General features: G+C 42.1%; 1 protein-coding gene across 5 annotated transcripts in view; it reads right to left on the reverse strand.

Annotated features, from left to right (window-relative positions):
* Window positions 1-22,812, reverse strand: part of KIF16B (kinesin family member 16B) — a 302,734-nt gene that overhangs the window by 77,860 nt on the left and 202,062 nt on the right. For 4 of the 5 annotated variants that reach the window (XM_003810588.6, XM_003810587.6, XM_034947658.3 and 1 more), the window contains one exon: window positions 8,260-8,382. The exons of the other annotated variant lie outside the window; for it this stretch is intronic. In XM_003810588.6, coding sequence (XP_003810636.1) covers window positions 8,260-8,382 — 123 coding nt within the window. The remainder of the gene's footprint in view (window positions 1-8,259; window positions 8,383-22,812) is intronic. 5 annotated transcript variants of the gene reach the window in all.

Here is a 22,812-nt window from a genome sequence, read left to right on the forward strand (position 1 = left end):
TTTACCAAAGCCTTAACAACAGCCCCAATTTACAAAGTACCCATGACTTGGTCAGCATTCAAGGCAAAAAGTTAAAACATACACAAAAATAACAGTAGATTTTGAAAACAGGCAAGGATTTGAAAACGACCATTATCTCTAGGGCAATACTAAAATATAGCCTCAACTTATAAATGTGTAGAAAGTAGTGACATTTGGAAGGTACATTAAAATGAGTAAGTAAGGGAACAAGTATGGCTCAGTGCACTTAGACCTGACATGAACATTAGGTATCTTGATCTACTAACTAGCTGTGTGGCCTTGGGCAAGTCATTCATAATTTCCTAATTGGTGAAATACAAATACTACCCCCATTTTGGTACATTCTCCAAATTTGTGGAAATGTCTAGCAAAATGCCTTGGGTAAAGAAGGTGCTTGATAGATGTTAGCTTCTTTCCTTGAAGAGCTGCAATTGCCTACAGAGATCAGTCAAGAACGAAGGGCAGTGCGGTCCAGTGCGTGGATGTTCAGCGAGAGCAGGAGTCTACCATACTATCTGAGAACATCCAATTGTGCTATAGAGGATGGATGCAGCTAATTAGTGTTAAATACAGCCAGTAAATACGCAAGAAGCTTATGAGGTATAGGCAAATCTCATAGGATCTGTCAAAACAGATCTAGGATAGTAAGCAAGTAGCCTGTGAGGTACAACAAAATTCCTAAGGTGTGCAAGATGTGTTAAATACAGGCCACAGGTTGATAAACTGTAAGACATGCCAAAGATAGAATAATTTTAAAAAACCAAACATGATGGAACAGATGAGAATGTTACTTAGGGACGGAAAGGGAGGGAAATGCTACCTCATGATATGCACCCTCTGGGATGACAGCTAAGTATCCCCTGAACTGACCAGCCTTGATGACAACCAGCCTGGTCCCATCCTGGTACCATATGTGCTCTACTAGAGAAGTACAGGTGAAACCCAGGACTGCTCACAGCAGGTGGCTGGCTGGGTGTGCCTGTGCCTGCTTCCTTTCATGGAGAAGGTGCACTGGCTCTGGGCACCCTTTGTCTGCCATGGCCCCTCGTCTAAAACTTCACTCTGGTCCTTTTAAGCACATAGTAAGTACGAAAGGCTGAGATGACAGAGAGGGGACAGATGAACTAGTTGTGACCAGGGGTCAGATAGAACACTCGGCCCACCTGCTAGCCCACCATCAGGGTGCCACCTACCCCTCCTTCCTCTACATCTCTGTGTGCTTTTGAATGCTCTGTGAGCCTTTCTGTACGGTGCAGTTGGACTCTGAGCATCCCTGGAGGCCACCATGTCATCAAGGTGATTTTCTCCATGACAGGAAATCCCAAGGTCTATGGCCAAGTGGAGGGCACACACCTGCCCTAAGAGGAGCTGCTGTTTTGCCGTACGAGTGCTGCCTTGCAGGAATGTTGGCCCTAGTTCCTGCTTTTACTGACTTTTCACAGGATCTTGGCAAATCTGGGTTTCTATGTCAGGTCTCCCAAGTTTTAAATACTGACAATTCATGTAAAATTTAAAAAATCTGTTCAGGCCAACAAAACCCCATATCCTCCACCACCAGTTTGCACCTGCTGCCTCGGGTTAATATTGTTCCACGACTTTGTCAGTCCCTGGCCCCACGGTGCCTGCCATGTGGTTCTTCAGTTGTAAAAACAAGATCCAATTTGAACTGCTGCCCTGCAGTTTTGCAATTTAGCATGTCTCACTTCAGGCTCTTTTAAGTTCAGGGAGGACCCAGCAGATGAGATCTCTTGGCCCTAAGTGTCTAGGGCCAGACTGACTGAAATTAGAAGGGGGAGCTCACAGACCTAAATTCACACAATGGAAAGGAGAATGGCTGCCACTGACTGGGGTACTTGATAATTATTAGCAGATGGTCGACAAGTTTTCCCTGGAACACTTCTGTGAGGTTATACATCCTCGTTATCATTCATTACTCATGTTTTCTCTGCTTCTCCCTCCTTCTCAGGCCACTGATCAGGAGTCAGAGCAGAATGAGACAAGAGGAGACTGTTACTATGGCACCTAAACAAAACCCAGATGATTAAAATCAGGAAAGCTTTTGTCCTGGACATCGTGTGTGTGACCTAAGTTGTCTGTGTGTAGTTCTGCATTTCTTGGGTCTCTAAGTGGACAAAAGTGATACTGGTCAATGGGGCTGATGCCCTGCAGCCATGTGAGAAAAGGCAGGCACCTGGGAGCGTAGCCGGAATGCAGAAGGCTCCTTAGAGGAGATAACAATGGGACACGTGCTTCTAAGAGCAAGGGGCTGGAGGGTGCCCGGCAGCCAGGACAATGTCCAGAGGGTGGGCAGGGGGCATACAGGTCTACCTCTCTGTTAAGGAAAGCCAAGACAAAACAGATGTACCCTGCGGGTGCTGAACTCAGCCCAGAGCCAGGACATGGGTATGCTGGAGCGCTGGAGGGTGGTGCTGAGAAGGCGGGAGGGAAGGTGGGGAGGAGGGAGGAGGGAGGCTTTGGCATGCTTGGACTCGGACACAATCAAGAAGCTCGACTCACCCACACTCTCCCTGCGTGACTAAGAGCCACCAGCCACATCATGAGGATGAGCAAGGGGCAGAATGGCTCATCAGTGACTGACTCCATCAGTGTGGATGGAGCATGAGGAGCTGGGTGGAGGTGGGGGGGAGGTTTACAAAGGGCACACGGTCACTCAGTCATCACCCAAGCGCCAGACAGGCTGTGCCTAATGAGAGCACCTGTGGCCAGGCTAGCATGCATCACACTGCTGGGTGATCCACTGGGTGACTGGTACCAGTCAGGCACGGGGTGGGCATGGGGGGGGGTCTGTGTCATACAAGACTGACAAGGGCCCTGGGAGCTTGTACCCACAGGGGAAGATCAGCAAACAAGACAATGACTGAAAATAACCAGACTGAAAGCAACACGACTGTGAGCTGTGACCTCGGTTGTGAAAGGAGGGAGTGCCCCTGGTGACAGGATGGAGAACAGGGCAGGGGGCACTACTGCAGATGACCACTCAGAAAAAAGATGAGACAACAAACTCTTCTGCCGATTACTTCCAGATTTTACGAGAATAGAAACTCTTGGGAAACAAAATATTAAAAAATAAACACACCAGTGTTGGCTTATTTCTTTATGTTACCGTGTTGACATGTAAGTTAAAATGCAAGGGATTTCAAACAATGCTGGAAACACCAGCTTATTTCTATGACATGAGTGTGATAGTCTCTGCTCGTCTTAACCATCAATTTCCCAGGCCCGTGTTTTGTGCTATGCTGAAATGTGATTTCAAAATTAAATTTTACCCACTCTGGTCCTAACTAACTGAAAATGGCAAGCATAACGCAGCGTAACTGATGCCACGTGTCAGTGACTGAGAGGCATGCAAAGCAGGGTTGTAAGATGACTGCTGTCATCCGGTTAATGGCATTACTTGTGGCAGGTGCAGCTGAGCACAGGCACAAATTTTGCAGCTTCATTCTGCTGACCAGCAGGTGACACACAGCAATTTTCAGCCTAGAACGTGCTGTTCTCAGAGAGAAGCCAGACTGGCACTGCTTCAGCTTTCCCCACCCCATCTCTATCTCTGCCACCAGTCAGCAGGACATGCTTCTGCAGACACAGTCCCAGACGGATGTGCTACTAGGACCCGCAGGAAGGTACAGCTTCAAGGGTAACAGGAATTGATACTCTGACCCAGGGGCTCCTGGGAGGAGTAAAACAAAGTGGGGAGAGGGGCGACACCAAAATGATAACCTTTTGTATCATCAGGTAAGAATATTAAAACAAACACCAACAGGAAAGAAATGAATACACAAATTGTGACATATCCATACAGTGGGATGCTATTAATATAAAGAAACAAATTACTGTTATACTCAGCTACATGGGTAAATCTCCAAAACATTACATTAAAGGAATGCAGCCAGATACAGAAGATAAATGCCGTCGGATCCCCTCTCCATGGTTTGCTAGAGCAGACACGACTAATCTGTAGGTGCAGAGGGCAGATCAGTGCTTGCCTTGGTGCCGGAACATGGGCACTGACTGCAAACGGCCACCAGAAACTTCTGGAGGGCCTGCAAAGTTCCAAATCCTGACCAGAGGGCTAGTTACACGGGTGCATACATATGTCAACACTCATCCAACTACACTTAAAATGTGTGCTTTCACTGTATATAAATTACGCCTCAACAGAGTTAATCTTAAAAAACTAAATGAGATCAAACAACAAAAACCTGTCTACTTATATATCCTCAGTTATTTCATAAAAGAGTTGTTTTTAATCCCCCCAAATAAAGCAGGTATAGAAGACAGTCCTTTTGAATTAAATAGATTTTGGTTTAATGAAAAACTCTATGATTCTCATTTTAAAGACCCGTGGTGGAAACCTCCTCATGGCCCAGCAGGGGTCAGAAGATGAGCATCTGGGAACCCCCGTTGACTTTCTGCCCTCCCTTGAAATCACACGCCCTGTGTCCTCCCTGGAACATTCCCTTAACAGGCTCCTGACTACTTCACGTGGCAATGGGCAGACCAAATTGGAGCTCCCACACTGGGGATTAAAATGAAAATGGCCAGGAAGAAGCAATGATTTCAATGACTAATGAGTCCTACCTAAAAAAAGGTTGGCAGAAGAGCGCAGGAAGCAGAGCGGGTGAGGAGGGCGAGGGGAAGATGACAAAGGAGAACCCGGGCAGCTACACCCCTGGCGTGCTGTCTCCCTCCTGGGGCCCCTCAGGCCTCAACACCAAGTGGGCCCTGGTGTGGTCACACAAATCAGCTGGGACCCTAAATAAGCTGGCAGTGACACCAGCAAGCTATACAGTAAACAGGGGTCTTATATCAGGGGGTGTCAGACCCTGCCCTGCTGGTCACAGAGGGCACAGCATCTCACTGTGTGTACTCAGGACCATCATGCGGGATAACGAAAAACAAAAACTGATTTTTTAAAAGAGAAGCAGCAAAGATTTTTCTAAATCATAAAGTGTAATAATATATCTATGTATGTACATTGATGTTAAATCTCCCTTCAAAAAAGCTTAAAACTGAAAAGAATAGTCTCTTTTAAAAATCCTACTTTTTACCTTAGCCTCCTTAAATAGCCACTGGTTCACCAAGAGGAGAATTTAGTAGTAGCCAAAATATTACCATATATTACCATAACCATGACTATTTGTTCTAGAAAACAGGGCCTACGCATGAAATGTCCAAACGACTGAGAGAAAAGGTCAGCAATCTAAATTTTAAATTCCAAATGCTGAGGGCAAGCAAACAACCAAAAAGAAAAAAAAATCCCAACAAAATCCAAAACTCTCACAAAAACATAATTGTACATCAAAAGTCATTAAGGGGACCTCACAGTAAACTCTCACTCATCCCATTTTTATTTTTATTTCTTTTTAATAACAAACACTTATCCAACACTTAGTATGTGGCAGGCACTGTTTCAAGCACTTTACACATACAAACTCATCCACTCCTCATACCAACCCAATGGGGTGGGGTTTATGATTCCCATTTGACAGGTGAGGCACAGTGAGGCTGTGTGACCTGCTGAGGTTGCCTGGAGATGGCAGGATATGAGGATTGTGGGGGCAGGGGGAGGGTATGCTATTTAGCAGCTACCTCTTTGCCTGGATCGAGGCTGTTTTTGTTGTTTTGTTCCGGGGAAGGCCTGTATATTCACATCATGTCTGTTTCTCATACTACCCCATGACAAGATATCCATATGGGGTGGAAGGCTTCCACACACCTACCCGTCAAGGTATCAGGAGGCCCTGCCTAAATGGAGAACTAGACATTCTCCAAGTTGGTGCTAACACATTCCTGGTGCTCATAATTATAGCACCTAAGGACGAGCAGAAAAAGGAAGCGGAACAATGACACGCTTCAGAACTTGCTTTGAGAAATGCAAAGAAAGCAGAGCTCTGTGGATTTGTATTTTATGTATCTTGAAGTGATCGCCTAGATTCCATAAGGCCTCATAGAATTTTCTGTATTTGGTTTCTCTAACTTGCATGGGCAGTAGCATCTTCACAATTTTGGCCAAATCTGCACACCACCTGATTATTATTTGCTTGTAATTTTTATTTAAATCAATGCAGTTTTTAAAATATTAAATATCTTTTTATCTGAGTTCTATACATGAAATTGATTTAACAGTTATATTTTATTAACACATTTATCTGTTAAAGTAAAATAAATCCATGTACCAACTAAAATCATTGCATGTACTTCACTGCTGTTGAGTTCTATGTGCTGGGGAATTCTAATTCTGAACTAATGGAAGCCAGTCTTCACTCTCTAATTAAAAAACACGGTCATGATGCAAACACAACTTCTGAAATTGTTTTTATATTCATGTATAATCACATAAATGTACAAATGGAATTCTACACACACACACACATACACACACACACACACACACAAAATTTAGAATGGTTGAGAACAAATGAAAAAGAAATTGACCAGGAGATAGATATTAGGTCAGGGGCAGTGGGAAGTAGTGGATCAAGGACATAGCGTAACATTTAAATAAGAACCCACATAATTGGATCAGCAAAGTTAAGAATAACAGCAAAGGCTGGGCGCCGTGGCTCATGCCTGTAACCCTAGCACTTTGGGAGGCCAAGGCAGGTGGATCACGAGCTCAGGAGGTGGAGACCATCCTGGCTAACACAGTGCAAACCCTGTCTCTACTAAAAATACAAAAAGTCAGCCGGACGTGGTGGCACATGCCTGTAATCCCAGCTACTCGGGAAGCTGAGGTAGGAGAATCTCTTGAACCCGGGAGGCGGAGGTTGCAGTGAGCTGAGATTGCGCCACTGCACTCCAGCCTGGGCAACAGAGTGAGACTCCATCTCAAAAAAAAAAAAAAGAGTAACAGCAACAACACACAGGCATTATGCTTTCTCAATGAAAACCTCAAATATACAAACTGATGCCCTGTTTTTTTTTTCTTTTCTAACGGAAAACTTAGTATATAGAAATAAAATCCTAAAAGTCTGGTTAGCTAGAAAAGAAGTTATTTACATTATTTCCTCAGGAAGGTTGAAAGAATGTGACATCTGAAAAGAGGGATTCCTCAGAGCCCAGGGCTGCCCTGAGATGCATCAGGGGTGGGGACAGGCAGTGGAGACGGCTGGCTTTAGGCTCCTTCCTCCCTCCCCACTCCGTGTGTGCCCAGCAGCTCTAGGCTTCCCTGCCTTTTACGGTGTCCTTCCACATAAGATATTCTTTGAACAAAGGAGTTTCACAGATAAAATAAAATCTGGAGACCACTGGTACTTTCCAATTTCCTCATTGTATCAATGGGGAAACTGAGGCTCAGATGACTTATGGCTGCTCAGCAAATTGCAGCGGGGTCACAGTCTACAGAACTCAGTGTCCAGATTCATGGTCTGCTGTTGATCTGAACAAAACCACCTACAGCCTCCAAGAACACCCTTATGCATGCATACACTGGTGATCCTAGTGGACTTCATTACATCAATACCCTTGCTGATCCTTGAAAAAAAAGAAGTGTGATTTATCATTACTTTCTGGAGAAGAGGATGGTGGCCAGCAACATTATTTAATAAAGTGTTATGAGTCAATGAAAGCAAATTAGCAAAAAGATGAAGTCATTATTTAGAAAACCATGACGTAAGGAAACAGGCACATCTCTTCCTGAAAAGTTGTATAAATCAAGAAACACCTGAAACAAATGAGGAGGGCTTCCTAATTCATAATAGAAACAACAATGAAAATAGCAGTAGTAATAGCAGCAATAGCTAGAATTTACTGTTTATACCAGCCACAAGATGTGCACTTTATATGCACTGATATTCCTGTGACATAAATATTATTAGTCTCATTTTTATAGATGAGAAAAATTAAGACTAAGCCCATGGGGAGGGTGACCAACTGTCCTGGTTTGCTCAGGACTGTGGGGTCTCCCAAGGTGTGAAACTTTAAGGGCAGACGTTAGGAAAGTCTTGGGCAACCTGGATGGTTGGTCATCCTACCCATAGGGTGTGGGTGATAGGAATTCCATTTCTGTCTGCCTTACCAACACCTTCTATGAGGTAACTTCCTTCCATGTGTTACAGTCAAGAGTTTTACAGACTGGTTTAAAGAAGGGCAGGACCAAATATTTTACAAACAGGATATTCACATGCAGCTTCATCCCCCTTTTGAAAAAATAAAGACAGATAAAGCACTGCATAGTCTCCAACCTCCATTCTCCAGAAGAGTCAAGAAGACACTCACCTTGACCTCAAACTCGAAGTGTGCATCCTTTCCTTGCCCGCAGAGGACGTAGCGTGGGATACTAATTTTAATTGGGTCCTTCAGGTCATCTGGATTTGCGCCCAAAGAGCGAGAAACCATCCGCTATCAAAGGCATGTCAGACAGGGAGAACAAAGAGAAAGCAGAATCACTCCACTGCACATATCCTGCTCGGGTAGGAGGGAGAAAATGTGTTTCAAGTAGAGAAAAGAGCATCAAACCAGTAGGGTTTATTGAGAAAAATGATGGTTTCCTTTGAAAGAGAAAAGCTAAGCCTCTCTCATAACAAAAAGACCATTATTTTAGGTATACCGTTCCAAGGAGTTAGGGCAAAAGCACTATGAAGTGTTTGGCTTTGAAGTTCCTTCCAATTCATAAGAACAAGTAAAATCAGGGACAAATTATATTATCCTGACTTCTTAAAAAAAATCAGTGTAAACCAGATTGCCTTCTGAAAAGTCTTGACCATCTGACAAACTTTTTTCTTCACACACTATCAGACAGCTATACTTATAAAGCTGCAAAAGCTAGAGATTTTATTCAAATTTACTTCATTTTTAACTTTTAGGCATTTTTATAAGCCAGTGTAGTGTGGAAAGCTCTTTAAACCACAATTAAAACAAATCTCAAGTATTTTCTTTAGGCCCCATTTGATTACTCAACTTGGCTCTGACAAATATTTATGGCCTGGGCAGTGGGGGACTAGTGGGGTCTGAGGAAGAGGCATTATGAAAAAAATAAATCTTCCAAATGAAGTTCTCTTAAGTGTGAATCGGAAGAAATCTCTGAACAATCCTTATTGTTTGCACTAAGCTGGGGGCTTTAGAAAACATATGTTTTTGAAGTAATAGCAATAACAAAATAATTAGAATCATAATTATAGTTAGCATTTATTGGATACTCATTATATGCCAAGGACTACATTAACCAGTTTACATGAATTGGCTCGATTAATCTTCACAATCCCCCCTACGAGGTATTAACCATTATTAACCCTATTTATCAGATGAGAGGCCCAAGACTGAGGGTTGAGCTCACTTGATGGAGGTATGGGGTAGAGTCAAGATTTAAACTCAGGCCAATCTAGAGCCCACTTTCATCACACTACTCTAGACTGCAATCATGAAATTGTACAATAATTACATCCATCTGAGATACATTGAGCTAATGAACACTTCACACATACGTAGGTTTTAAGATGCTGAGAATTCCATGGTTATGCAATGGAACCCACTTATGTGACTATAAAGAAAACAGGGGGCAATAAGCTCCCTTTCTCCCAGACAGAAAGGGTTCTCAGCCAGGTGTAACTTGAGAGTGTCAACTTAGCTGTGTGCATGAAAGCTTGGACTTCCAGAGGACACAAGGACATACAATTTGTTTCAGATTGCTGCTTTTAATCTAGCTGACTGTGTGTGCATTTTGGCATGAAGTTTCCGAAGCCTGTTATAGGATCTTAATTTTTCTCTGCATGGCTAGTCACCCAAAGCAAGAAGAATTAATTGTTTATCATAATGGTACACCGATTTAGCTGTCCCTGATATCAAAAACCATCAAGAGGCTGGGCGCAGTGGCTCACACCTGTAATCCCAGCACCCTGGGAGGCCAAGGCAGGTTGATCAAGAGGTCAGGAGATCGAGACCATCCTGGCTAACATGGTGCAGGCCTGTCTGAACTAAAAATACAAAAAAGTAGTCGGGAGTGGTGGCATGCGCCTGTAGTCCCAGCTACTTGGGAGGCTGAGGCAGGAGAATCACTAGAACCCGGGAGGCAGAGGTTGCAGTGAGCTGAGATCACGCCACTGCACTCCAGCCTGGGCGACAGAGCGAGGCTCCATCTCAAAGGAAAAAAAAAATTATATGGGCTTCTGTCACTTGAAGCACATGGCAGTCACACATACACCTGTGAGGGAGACGATCTGAAAGGCAAACTTCATGTTTTTCAGTTTTGCCTAGGGATACCTCCATTTACATACTTGAACCTTTTAGGATCACGTGAATGATCGGGTTCTCAAAAAAGTGTGGACGACAGTATCCACAAGCATAACATACTCTAACTTTATCTGCTTCCCTGACCTAGTCACAGAAAATGGACATGGGATTCCAGGTGATGTTCACTTCAAGACTCAGAAGGAAGGATAAGATGTGGAATCCAATCCTAGTTCTGGGACTTGGTCTTGGAGTAAGTCTCTTGCCCTCTCTTCACCTCAGTTCCCCTATGGAAATGGGCATGGTATTTATTAGATTCCAACTACATGGGAGGGACCCAACTATGAACACAATGGTGCCCCACCCTGTGGGACTTAAGGTCTGAGGCAGACTCTTACAAGTGAACTGGTAATCACAGCAGGATTAGAAAGTTGTGATGGGGGAATAGAGTGAGAACAACTATGAATATGTATCTTGTCATCCAAATGTCAGGAATTTTACTGAGGAAGAACTATGGTCAAAATTGCCTAGGCATGTTCTGTCAGCTAAGCAATGGAGACTTACCTTTGACTTTCTAAATGCCTTTTCTTTTAGGCACCCCTAAGATATATAATGAAACATTGCTATTTTACTGGGTACCACCTATGTGCCACACAGAGGGTCAGGCCTTGGGAATACAATATAACTTTTACAAAGTATTTGTAATTTCTAAGACCTTTAGTTTTTCTCAACTGCACATGTTTGGAACAAACTTTTGATGTTTCTACTCTAGATGGATTATATTCTAAAGGTAGATTTGCGACCTTAACTTTCTCTTTTCATAAGTCAGTTTTTAAAATGAGGTAAGATTGTAACTGACGGTCTGGGTATTTTATGACTGGTGATACGGTTTGGATATTTGTCCCCATCCAAATCTCATGAGGAGTTGTAATACTCTTGGTGTTGGAGGTAGGCCCCGTGGGAGGTGTTTGGGTCACACGGGTGGATCCCTTATGGCTTGGTGCAGTCTTTGTGATGATGAGTGAGTTCTCACCAGATCTGGTCATTTGAAAGCATGTGGCACCTCCCTCACACTCTTTCTCTTGCTCCTGCTCCCACTGTGTGAGATACCTGCTTCCCCTTCACCTTCCACCATGATTGTAATCTTCCTGAGGCTTCCCCAGAATAAGAAGCCAGTGCTATACTTTCTACACAGCCTGCAGAACCATGAGCCAATTAAACCTCTTTTCTTGTAAATTACCCAGTCTTGGGTATTTATAGCAAGGCAAGAACAGACTAATACAACTGCAGAGTTCTCCATTTCTAAGAATGTACCAGGGTAAAACCAATCCCTAATAAAAGGAAAGCTGCTTGAGGCTCAGGATCATAGATTCTTTACAAAAAAAAAAAAACCCTGCCTTTGACAATTTCACTGGGCAAGTGATTTGAGTAAGGACCAGGTATTTGAGAATGAGTAGATCTTATAATATTACGTAGCCTACCTCAATCTAGGGCAGCCTTTGACACACTAGCAACTGCCTGGACTAATACATGACCCTTGGCTGGATATAAGAGCTACTGTCCCAAACGGGACCAGACAGTGAAGCATAACAGGATCCTTTGCAGAGAAGAAAGATATTTCTCTCTTCATTACATATCATACTGGGGACGAGAAATACTGCCAGAGTCCCCACTATCATCCTTGGCTACAGTTTACTTCAATCTTACTGATTTCATATGAACTAAATATTAATGAGTGTACAGAAATGAACAACTAAAATATAAGGTAGGGATCTGAGCAAATGCATAAATAAATTTAAAAATCAAAATGTGTTCCCATCAAATCATCACTGTGGTGTGATTTGTAAACATTATTTTATGAAGTCAATTTCATGAGAAATGTGGAATTCTCGGGGTACAGTGTAAAAAATTCTTGACATTCTCCTAAACTATGTTTATACTGGACAGGAAGTAAAGTTAACATAAATGTCTCTTAAATTTATTTTTGATTTGAAAGTGGCTATATTTTGAGTATGTTGAGGTTTATACTAGACATGCAAATGTTTGCTGTATCCCATTATATCCCATTATTTATGGGAGCTTTTATATTTCGATGGCATTATTTATTTTGGAATCCATCACAGTTTCCCTATGTGTGGCAAAAAAGATTCTTAGACTCTGAAGGGAAAGTTGATGGCATTGTAGTAGGAGGTGTGCGGAACACCTCTCTGCAAGCAGAACTGGTGTGGATGAGTACAGAAATAGTATAAGCAATTTTAAATGTGCCATGGAGTGATCCTATTTAGAAATAAAAAGTCAAGAAAAAGTAGATAATTGGTAACTTGAATTACATATCTGTACATAAGAAGTACCTTTAAAAGTTAAATACAAAAAATATTTTTTCTGATAGCTTTTAATGAAATAATGCTCTGTGTCAACAAATACGCTATTTTTCCATTCTTGGTGAAACACTGTAGTCCAGTCCTTAGCTGAAAGAAATAGGCAGAACATAAGGTACATTGTAAATATTCAGTTCAAAGTCTTCTTTTACTACTCAGGCTATTTCCTTCAAAAGGAACAAATTGAGGAAATGAACAGGAAGCGGCACTTACATCCACTCAGATCACTGCGGGCTCTCAGAGAACATGAAACGGTCCAGGTCCTCAGGGAGTCATTAACAGTTGTCCCTAAACATTCTAATTATGTACCAGACGGTCAAATTCAGTATACACATCATGACAAGGTCTGGCCTAAGGACTGCCATCTAATCTCCAGGAGCCCATAGCCAAGCTTTGCTTCTGAAATACAGGCAAACCTGGCTTTTTATTAGATTTAACAAAATTACAAATTCTCCTGTCCCTGTTCCAACCATAGCACATATTTCTAATCCTTCCTTTTTTCAACTACACATACTATACTGATAGTTCTAATTAGAGCTATTATGTCTCAAGTACCTATTATGCCCCAACAATTTGAAAATGGAGATTTGGGGAAAGAGACGACGAAGATTTGGGGAAAGAGACAATGAAGATTTGTTATAGCCTCAAACATCAGCCAGGTTGTAAGAAACAGGGAACAAAGACAACATGCAGGAACAAGCACAAATGATGTATATGGTAAATAACCAGACAGGTTCCTATCCATTTCCAGTAGAGAAGCCTGCCTTTGCTATGAGGGGATCTTGTCTTAATTAACACTACACTATCTTCGAAGGCTTGGCAAATACATCTGAATTGGATTTTGCCAAGACGTGGCCATATGTGCTACAGATACATCCTGTCCATCCCTGTGAAGGATGGGACTTAACAATAGCCTGGTGTGGAGAAACAGTGCTAACCTTATCTCATTTCTAAAGTGAGTCTGGAAGACTCACATCAGGAAACAGATACAAGTTTTGATATATATCCTGAGGGATAAGTTACCCAGAAGATGGCAAACTGTTGGACATTGGTACTTGTGGAATATCTTAAGTTTAGCGGCCTTTGGATAACTCCAAAAGGTTTAGTTGACATTTCCAATCCATGATTCTCACCAGAATCAATTATTTCTTCTACATAGATCTGAGCCGACCAACATTGTTTCAAGGTTTGGAAATATTGAATATTGGATGAATGTTTCAAGTTGAAACTATTAAAAGTGTCACTATTTTTCTCTAGATCACCAAAGATCATTGTATTAAGTGGTCATCATCTTTGAACAATGTATCAATTAACGGCTGATTTTAAAAAGATTAAATATGGGGTCTATTATACCTGACTGATAATGTCGCAACAACTGCTAAGTGGCTGTCACTATTAAGCATGAATGCAGACAGGTTAGGACCCTCAGGGAAAAGCGGATATTCTCCCTTCTATTATAATTGTACAATGTCATTGATTAATCATGAAAAGTACCACTGATGTTCACTCACTGATTTTTTGCTGAGCCCTGGCTTTGGGTCAAACCATGCTGAATGCTAAGGCCTAGGAGAAAATAAAAGGCAGGGATGCACTTCCAGTCAAAGAAGCAAAAGTAAACATACAAACTTATGTGCATCAAATTCACGCTATGACTGTGTCTAAGCTTTCTTTTACAGAGCTAAAAAAGCAGAGCGCAAAGAGAAGTAAGATCCATGCAAGGAAATAAAAGGAATTGAAAAGAAACTTGTAAGGCAATCCTTGAAAACAACAACTCATACAGACAGAATTATTAATGTCTAGAATTCCAAGAAAACAAATTTACAAGTCAGTTCAGAATCAACTTAGCAATACTTGGAAATATATATTTCTAGCATAGTCATTCCTATAAAAAAATCAATAAAAAATTTTACCAATGTCAAGAATAACAGTGACTATGAAATGGCTTTGGCACTGTGGACAAATATATATATTCTAGAGTAGAAAAGTCTAGATTTAAGTCCCAATTCTCAACCTAGTAATCCTTTTTGAGTCTAAATTTCCAAATCTGAAATGGAGTTCCACGTGAATTCCTACATTCCAGTAGGATCACCATAAATATCAAAAGGAACAAAATATGAGCAAGAAGTCCTACATTGTAAACCACAATATAAACAGTGACTGGGATTGCTGTCACCCCTATAACCCACTACACCTTCAGCAACAAAAGATTTTAACCAGATAGTAAAAGGCAGGAGGAGTGACTTATAATAGAATCTCTTTCCTTCTCATCAACTAGTTTATTCAATTCCATCCCTCATAAAGAAGGCATTAGCATACTACAACAGTGCATCTTTAACAAGAGATTTGATGGTGATGGTTTGAAAAATGTACTGTTTAAGAAACAGCGGAGAGACGGAAGGGTGTTGGAGGTAAAGGAGAAAAATCAGAGGAGGCAGATCTATGAGAAGTGTCTTCTCTGAAGGGTTGTGTATAATGCAGATTACAAAATACACTTGTTTTATTCTGCAACAGAGGGTGCCACGGATGAACAGACTATGCAGATGGAGATCACAATAAGGGAGATTACGGAAAGAATAGTCTAACAGTAAGAGCAGTTCCCAATGAAAAAACTGCTTCAGAGGTAGAAGGCAATCAGCCCATCCATGGAGGTACTCAAATTGAATATGTAACTTAAAAGGTCCTAGGGCATACTCTTCCCGGTACCTTAATGTTTCCATTAGGGAGAAGTCCTACAAGTTTTATCTGAGTCTTATCTTTAATAGAGCTTTGGGAACCTTGACATAATACATCCATGGAAAATTAATTGCCGGTCCCAATTCTTCTCTCCCTATAGTAGTAGTACATATCCTGAGTCTCACCATGGCCTCTTGATGGACGGAGGGTACTTCCTTGCCCCTTGATTTGGGGCTTCGTCATGTGACTTGTGTTGGCCAATGAGATGTTAGCAGACACAGGCAAAGGCTTGCAGGACTGCCCTTCTGTGTTTCTGTCATCACCACGATGGCTACTGCCCCTTCTGAATAGATCCCAAAATGATATGTGTGGAGCAGACTGACCCTGGTTGAGCAACAGATGACCTGCAGCCTACAGCACAGCCACTCCAATCTACTTGCAAAGCAGCAGAATAAAATAAAAACTTTTTTTAATGTGCCACTGAAATTTGGGGGGGTTGTTTGTTATTTGGCAATTGCAGACTGATATAACATCTGTCACAATAGATATTCTAAGGAATGAGGCAGAGTTGTCTAAGCTACATACTGGAAATTGTGTAACTAAATTAACAAAATGACCTCATTAGAAACTGGTCTATCCAATAAGCCGGGTTGATCATCAAAGGAGCATTAATAAAAGTGGCTCTAATCTATTTATCATACAAAGCTTTAAATCATCTGGGAAAGAGAATGTAAGCAAAAATTACTGTAATTACTACTGCTGGAAGGCTTAAGTACTCTCTTCCAAAGGGATGCATGCACATTTTTAAAGTAATGAGAACAGGGAGACACACTGTTTTGAAATGTTTTTCAACAAAGACTAAATAAATTCATCCTGCCAACCACAAGTCTGTAAAACAGGCAGCTGTGCACAAAATGGATTTTAATCAAATTCAGATGAAATCACTATTTCAAAAGTATTCAAAGAGCTATTGTCTAGAATGTATTAAGAAGTCCCACAATATAAATGTTTATGCCTATATTATAACAATGCAGAATGCCACATAACCAAGAATGTATGCGTCTATTTTTTTCTGATTCAGAAACTCATTACAGCCGAGATGTCGTTATAGCAGGCTGAATACTCAGACTCTCATAGTTGCTCCACTCTAGGGGTGCTGTAGGCTTAGAACTCCTGAAGAAACGAGCAGGGGGAGCTCCTAGGATTGAAGCCACAGCAGAGGGAGCTACTAGGATTGAAGTCACAGTGGATAATGGCACCAACAATACTCCACTGGCTTCCACAGGCATCACGACAACCTTAATACTTACTTCACAGAGAGTAAATCAAACTCTCACACTGAGGAACTATATTTTATCTCGAGGTACAAAGTATGCTTAGGTGAGAGAAGTGACATGCTGAATCTGAATGCTGCAAGCTGCTTCTATTATGTGGTACAATCTGAACATGATCCTCATTGTGGCCTTCTTAGATCATAAAGCAGACTGCAGAAGTTATAATGAGTGATATGATTTTTATACGATGCTCGTATCTGCTGCATGTTCCATCTCTGAGAAATCCTAAAGGCCATGATTTACAACATGGTGGAATTATGCTTCTGTACCTGTGCGAATAAGCACATCTGTCTAATATTTAACACTCTTTGTTAAAATTATGTACTGTTTATTTATCACTCCCTTCTTCCTGACCATGGCATCCCTCTGCTGGCATCTTAAAATTTATTCCCTCTGCCCTTCATAATCATTAATTGTTTTTCTTTCTTTCTTTTTTAACTTGGACAAGATTACTGCAGTATAACTCTTTTTGTTATCAAGAAAATATGAGAAAATACTGGATGGAACAACTTGAAAAAAGGAATGCAAAATATATTAGTTTTAAAAAGTTTTTTTTTAATTATTATACTTTAAGTTTTAGGGTACATGTGCACATTGTGCAGGTTAGTTACATATGTATACATGTGCCATGCTGGTGCGCTGCACCCACTAACTCGTCATCTAGCATTGGGTATATCTCCCAATGCTACCCCTCCCCCCACCCCACCACAGTCCCCAGAGTGTGATATTCCCCTTCCTGTGTCCATGTGATCTCATTGTTCAATTCCCACCTATGAGTGAGAATATGCGGTGTTTGGTTTTTTGTTCTTGCGATAGTTTACTGAGAATGATGGTTTCCAATTTCATCCATGTCCCTACAAAGGACATGAACTCATCATTTTTTATGGCTGCATAGTATTCAATGGTGTATATGTGCCACATTTTCTTAATCCAGTCTATCATTGTTGGACATTTGGGTTGGTTCCAAGTCTTTGCTATTGTGAATAATGCCGCAATAAACATACGTGTGCATGTGTCTTTATAGCAGCATGATTTATAGTCATTTGGGTATATACCCAGTAATGGGGTGGCTGGGTCAAATGGTATTTCTAGTTCTAGATCCCTGAGGAATCGCCAAAAAAAATAAAAACAAATTAGGAGAAATATTATTAAGATATTAGAAAACTATCATGGTACATTTTAGGAGTGTTTGTTCATGAGGGAAGATGACCTACCAACCAAGATAATGACAAATTAGTGACTATTTTTAATGATGTCCTCATCAAAGAGTTAAAAGCCTTTAGGTATAAGGTAATAAGGTATTTATGTGTGGGGGTAGGGGGTGCTTTGGAAATGAAAAACATGAGAATCCAACTGCCTCAGAAAACCAAATGCCTCCACTGGTCAGAAGCACACATGGCTGCAGCCACCAGTCTGTGGATCGTAACACATTCTCCAATTCCCTGTCTTTTCCTGTTCATGTCTGCAACACTAGGTAGAGGAAAATAGGTGGGAATGTAGACCCAGTGTGGGTAGCTTGTCATTTCCTCCGTCAGGGGAAAGAGGGAAGATGAGCCGTTCCTGGCCAAAGGAAGATGGTAAGTTTCTGTGTGTGTTAAGCTTTGACACCATCTCCGTCATTGATTAGGAACAGAAATGAAGAAGGCACTACAACATTTATGTTGCACTTATCCAAAGATTTGACCAGAATAGAAAATGCCCCTTCCATGCCACGAGAATCACTGACTCACTCAGCTGCATCCAACGTCCACTGAGAGCTACTGTGGGCTAAAGATGGTTTGGCTGAGAGTGGACGGAGGGTGGGCTGAGCAAGACAGAAGCACGTCTCCTTCCTTCTGAGAACTCTAGATTTAGGAGAACACACACCTGAGAGGGGAGAACAGTGGCGGAGCACCTAGCGTCAGGTGAAATTAAAAACAAATACAAAATATGTAACCTGATAGGATTTTTGGACAGAGGGGGACAGAGAGGAAAGGGTTGATCAGAGGAGCTAGAGACCCTGAAGAGCACAGTTTGCAGCCTCTTACCTAGGAGGAGGCAGCTGACTACTGAGTGGAGTTTCATGGAGAGAGAAGCTCCACCCTGGGCAGATGTAGCAGGGAACTTGCCTGAGAAGGGAGGCCAGCAAACTGACCAGCTGGGGCCAGTAGGAGACCTCAATCAAAGGTTATAAGTGGTGGCTGGGTGAGATGCCAGAGGAAGGTACCTCTAAGGGGAATATATATTTGACAAGACAGCAGAAAGAAGCCACGAGAGAAAGTGAGACTCTGAGATAAAGAGATTTACAGGATAGAGAGACAAAAGTTCTGAGAAAGAACTGGAATATGGTGGTGGTGAGGGATACGGGTTAGGTGGAATAGCCACAAATACACCAAGTGAGGAGCTGAAATCGCAAGGGTTAAAAGGGAATCATCAAGAAGTATGAAAGGAGGAAGGTAAAGGCAATTAAGTGAGGAAGAAGACACTGCAGGGCATGCATCACTGTCTCGATTCCGCATACCATGGTGATGGGAGGACACTTTCAATCCCCGGGTCCTCATAGGAAGCTTGATGCATCACTAATGTGCTCTGCTACGTAACTATCCTAATCACAGCTGAAACCAAGGATGTCAATGAAGGTCACTGCTAGACTGGGCACTTTTTCAGGCAGCACAGATTAGCCTGCTGGAATCCAGTAGGCACAGACAGATTCCAAGCCACCACACTATAAATCGACACGAAGACAAACAATCAGAAATGCTTTAATCACCTCACAAATAATGAAGCAGGCACAAATTTACAAGCCTGAGTTTCAAGAAAATGAAGCAAGGTGGTGATAAAGATATTTTATTGGGGCTCTGCTATTAGCTGTTTTTATTTTATTGTAGATATTTAAAATATTTACATTTTCAATTTTAGAGGTCTGCATTTTTCCAGTTCCAGTTCAATTAGCTACACGGAGATATTCATATTGCCTTGACTGTCTTCACAATGCTTATTTTATTAATGATCTCAAAAAACATGTAGTGCATCCTTAAAAGTCTCCTCCTTAGAGTCTTGTCAAATGTGAGATTAGCCAAAGAGCCTCATCTTGAGAATTGAAAGTAAGTTTCCAGACCTCAGGTGCGACATTCTGACTGCCTTGAAGATACAATGGGGTGGTGAACAACTGGACATCTGGGGCTTCCTGAAGGTGCTCAGGTGGACTATTTCTGGAACCCACTGAAGGTTTGAGTTTCTGTAAGAAGACTAGTTCTACTGTTGACACATTTTTCTTTTCTGGAACAACAACACACCTGAATTCACTTAAAGCATGGCATTTGATCACATCAAATTGTGCACCCGGAGGAGGTATGTTTCGAGATCGAATGCGTGGATAAAAAACACAGTCTTCCTTCACCAGTGCAATGTGGGTGTTCAGAAGGACTAGCGACTGGCACTGGTCATGGCCAGAGTCACCCATGACTTTCACTGTTGTGTAGAGCAGTAACTGAACTTCTGCCAGGGAAGGGACATTGACTTCCATATTTCCATGAAGAAAGTAAATCATGTCAACCAAGGTAGTCTGGAATTTGGATGACACCTGAACTCCATTTGGCAAAACTAAATCAGGGATTTCTGTTTTCCAATCAAGAGAAAGCTGAACCAGATCTTGCTGGAGCAAGGGATGATTAGCGCAGGCAGCGGCATCAGGCTCTGGCATCAGGACACACAGGAGGTCACGACACAGCTGTTGAGAGAGGTATTTGTTGTAACTGAACACAGTGAGCAGAAGACCCTCTGCAGAGCTCAGGAATCGAATACTCTGTCCACCAAAGCCAATCTGAATCTCCTGTAGACCAGAGAGAGGTAGAGCATGAAAAATGCTCATTGAGCCAAGGAGATTATCTGACAGGACCAAAGCATATAAAGCTGACTGAAGCAGAAGCAAACACGCTGGTTGAGGGTCAGGTGCTGTGCAGGCAGCAACAGCAAGCCAGTAAATGCCTTTGACTTCCTTCATGTTGCCCAAAGGTTCTGGTAGAGAACAAGTCACATGCCTAAGAAGGTCTTTTAAAGGGCACTCTTGCAGTTTCAGCATTTGGTCCGGGAATTGCACAAGGCTCTGCTTAAATGCAGAGCTCTTTCTAGCATCTTCATATTCAAGGCGAAAAACTGAGCTTGGCGAGGAACCTGGTAAACCTGCAGCTGCAAAGACAGAGGCCCGGTAAGGCGCCGCACCCTCTGCTGGCTGCAGGCTCCCTGCAGCTTTGCTCTCGCTGCTGCCAACACGAGCTTCCGGAGAATGAGATTCTGTTGACTGCATGTCAATCTTCAAGGGCATGTGTGGGGCTAAGTGCTTCAGAAATGGCAGGCTTCTGACGAATGTTGTTACCTGGGAGGGGAGCCCCCTCGGGGCACACAGATTCCCCACAAGCCTGGCTTGGCTGATCACCTTTGTGCCAGCCTGAAGCAGGTGACTGCTGGTATCTTTATAAAGGTCTGAGAACTTGTGGTAAAAATATCCCAGTCCATTGTTTCCTTCTGTTCTGATATTTACCAGTGACTCCGATGAGCTCATTTTTTTAGCATCCAACTCTTCCTCACCTTGCTGCTCACTATAAAACTCAGAGGCCAGTACGCTCTGCGGGGCACTGCAGGATGCTCTCTCCTCATGGGAAATGCCTTCAGACAGAACCAAGCAGAGCACCTTGCCTTGCCTGGCCTGCTTGCCTCCACTATTTATAGACACTTCTTGGGACGTATGTTGCAGCAAAGTCCAACTGGACTTGACTCTCAAGCCGTGTTTATCTTTATGAGTCATCAGCTCACTGAAATTTTCTGACTGACTCTGAAAATCTTCTGCATCATCGGTGTTACTTTCGTTAAGAAAAGAGATTCTAGGTAGATTAAAACATTTTGGTTCAAAATGGCCAGCATGCTCAGGATGACAATATTTGTTTTCACTGTCCTGGAATACCTCGGGTACTGAGGACTGATCCCTCTGCTGGTGAGTTCTCTCTTGTGATGCTGAGGAAGTTGTTTTAGGGCCTGAGACACTCCACAGCATGGGATGATCCCAGTGGTCGTTCTGATCCACCTCCCTCCTCTCCTCTCTAATGAGGCTGGAAGTGTCAGTGGCATCTCTGGGCAGAAGCGGGTCAAGATACCATGCTGGGCAAAACTGCCTTTTCTGTTCAAGGTGTCAAAAAAAGTTGAAATGGGGATGTGGTATCTCTTTCTGTGATTCTTTTGCACATGATGATTCTTGTCATTGGTTTCATTGGGTAGATTAATTCAGAGGTTAAATAAAAAGTCTAAGCCATTTGTATTGATACATGATTAAAGAATCGATTATCTGATTCATACATAGAACATCAATTTTCCATATTATATATATTATAAATCACTGAGAATTTTGATAGAAATACTTTGTATGGGGTTGATCCACAGTACCCACGTCTTGATCTAATATTTCATTTTCCCTACAATAAATTCCAAGCCCTCTGATTCAATGTTTAGAAGGTCAAATTTAGTTATGAAAGTAAGTCCATGATCATATGTCCAAAATGCAATCAAGGCAAACTTAATGAAAATCAGATGGCAAGGCCAAAAGAAATGCCCAAGTGTCCTAACCCAGGTTACATTTCTCTCTCCTTTTGGTTTGTTTCATGGGAATCAAATGTTCCCATGAACATTAATAGTAATTATCATTACTCTTATCTACAAGTCATCACCATGGAAGGACTACTGTGCACCTGCTATGTGCCAGGTACTGTGGACACAAAGAAATGAAAGCCAGTGTCTTGCTCTGTAGAGGAGGGAAATGGCTATCCAGGGGAAGATCACATCATTACTGGATGACTGGCAGGAAGGTGTGGCTGCGGCCAAAGTCAGCTCAGCCTCTGTGAACATCCACCTCTTGCTGTCTGTTCAGTAATGTATGGACACCATCTGGAAAATTTCCATCACCTACTATTTTTTGGGGGTTGATTTTTTAAAATTTAGGAATATATGGGAGAGACATGCCTCTTAGTGGAGGAAAATACCAGTGAAACCTTACAAATTGCATGCCCAAATAAACCTTGGTTTGACAATCCACCAGAGAAACAAGTTAATCAATCAAGAGTACTTCCTTTGTACTACTACCAACTCACAGTCTATAAAATGGACAGGAGGAGTACTGAGTTTCATTTCCAAACCCCATATCTGATTCTGATTATATAATTCTGCCTTTTAAATGCAGACCAAGGGAAAATATA

This window comes from Pan paniscus, chromosome 21, assembly GCF_029289425.2.
Source record: "Pan paniscus chromosome 21, NHGRI_mPanPan1-v2.0_pri, whole genome shotgun sequence".
Lineage (NCBI taxonomy): Eukaryota > Metazoa > Chordata > Mammalia > Primates > Hominidae > Pan > Pan paniscus.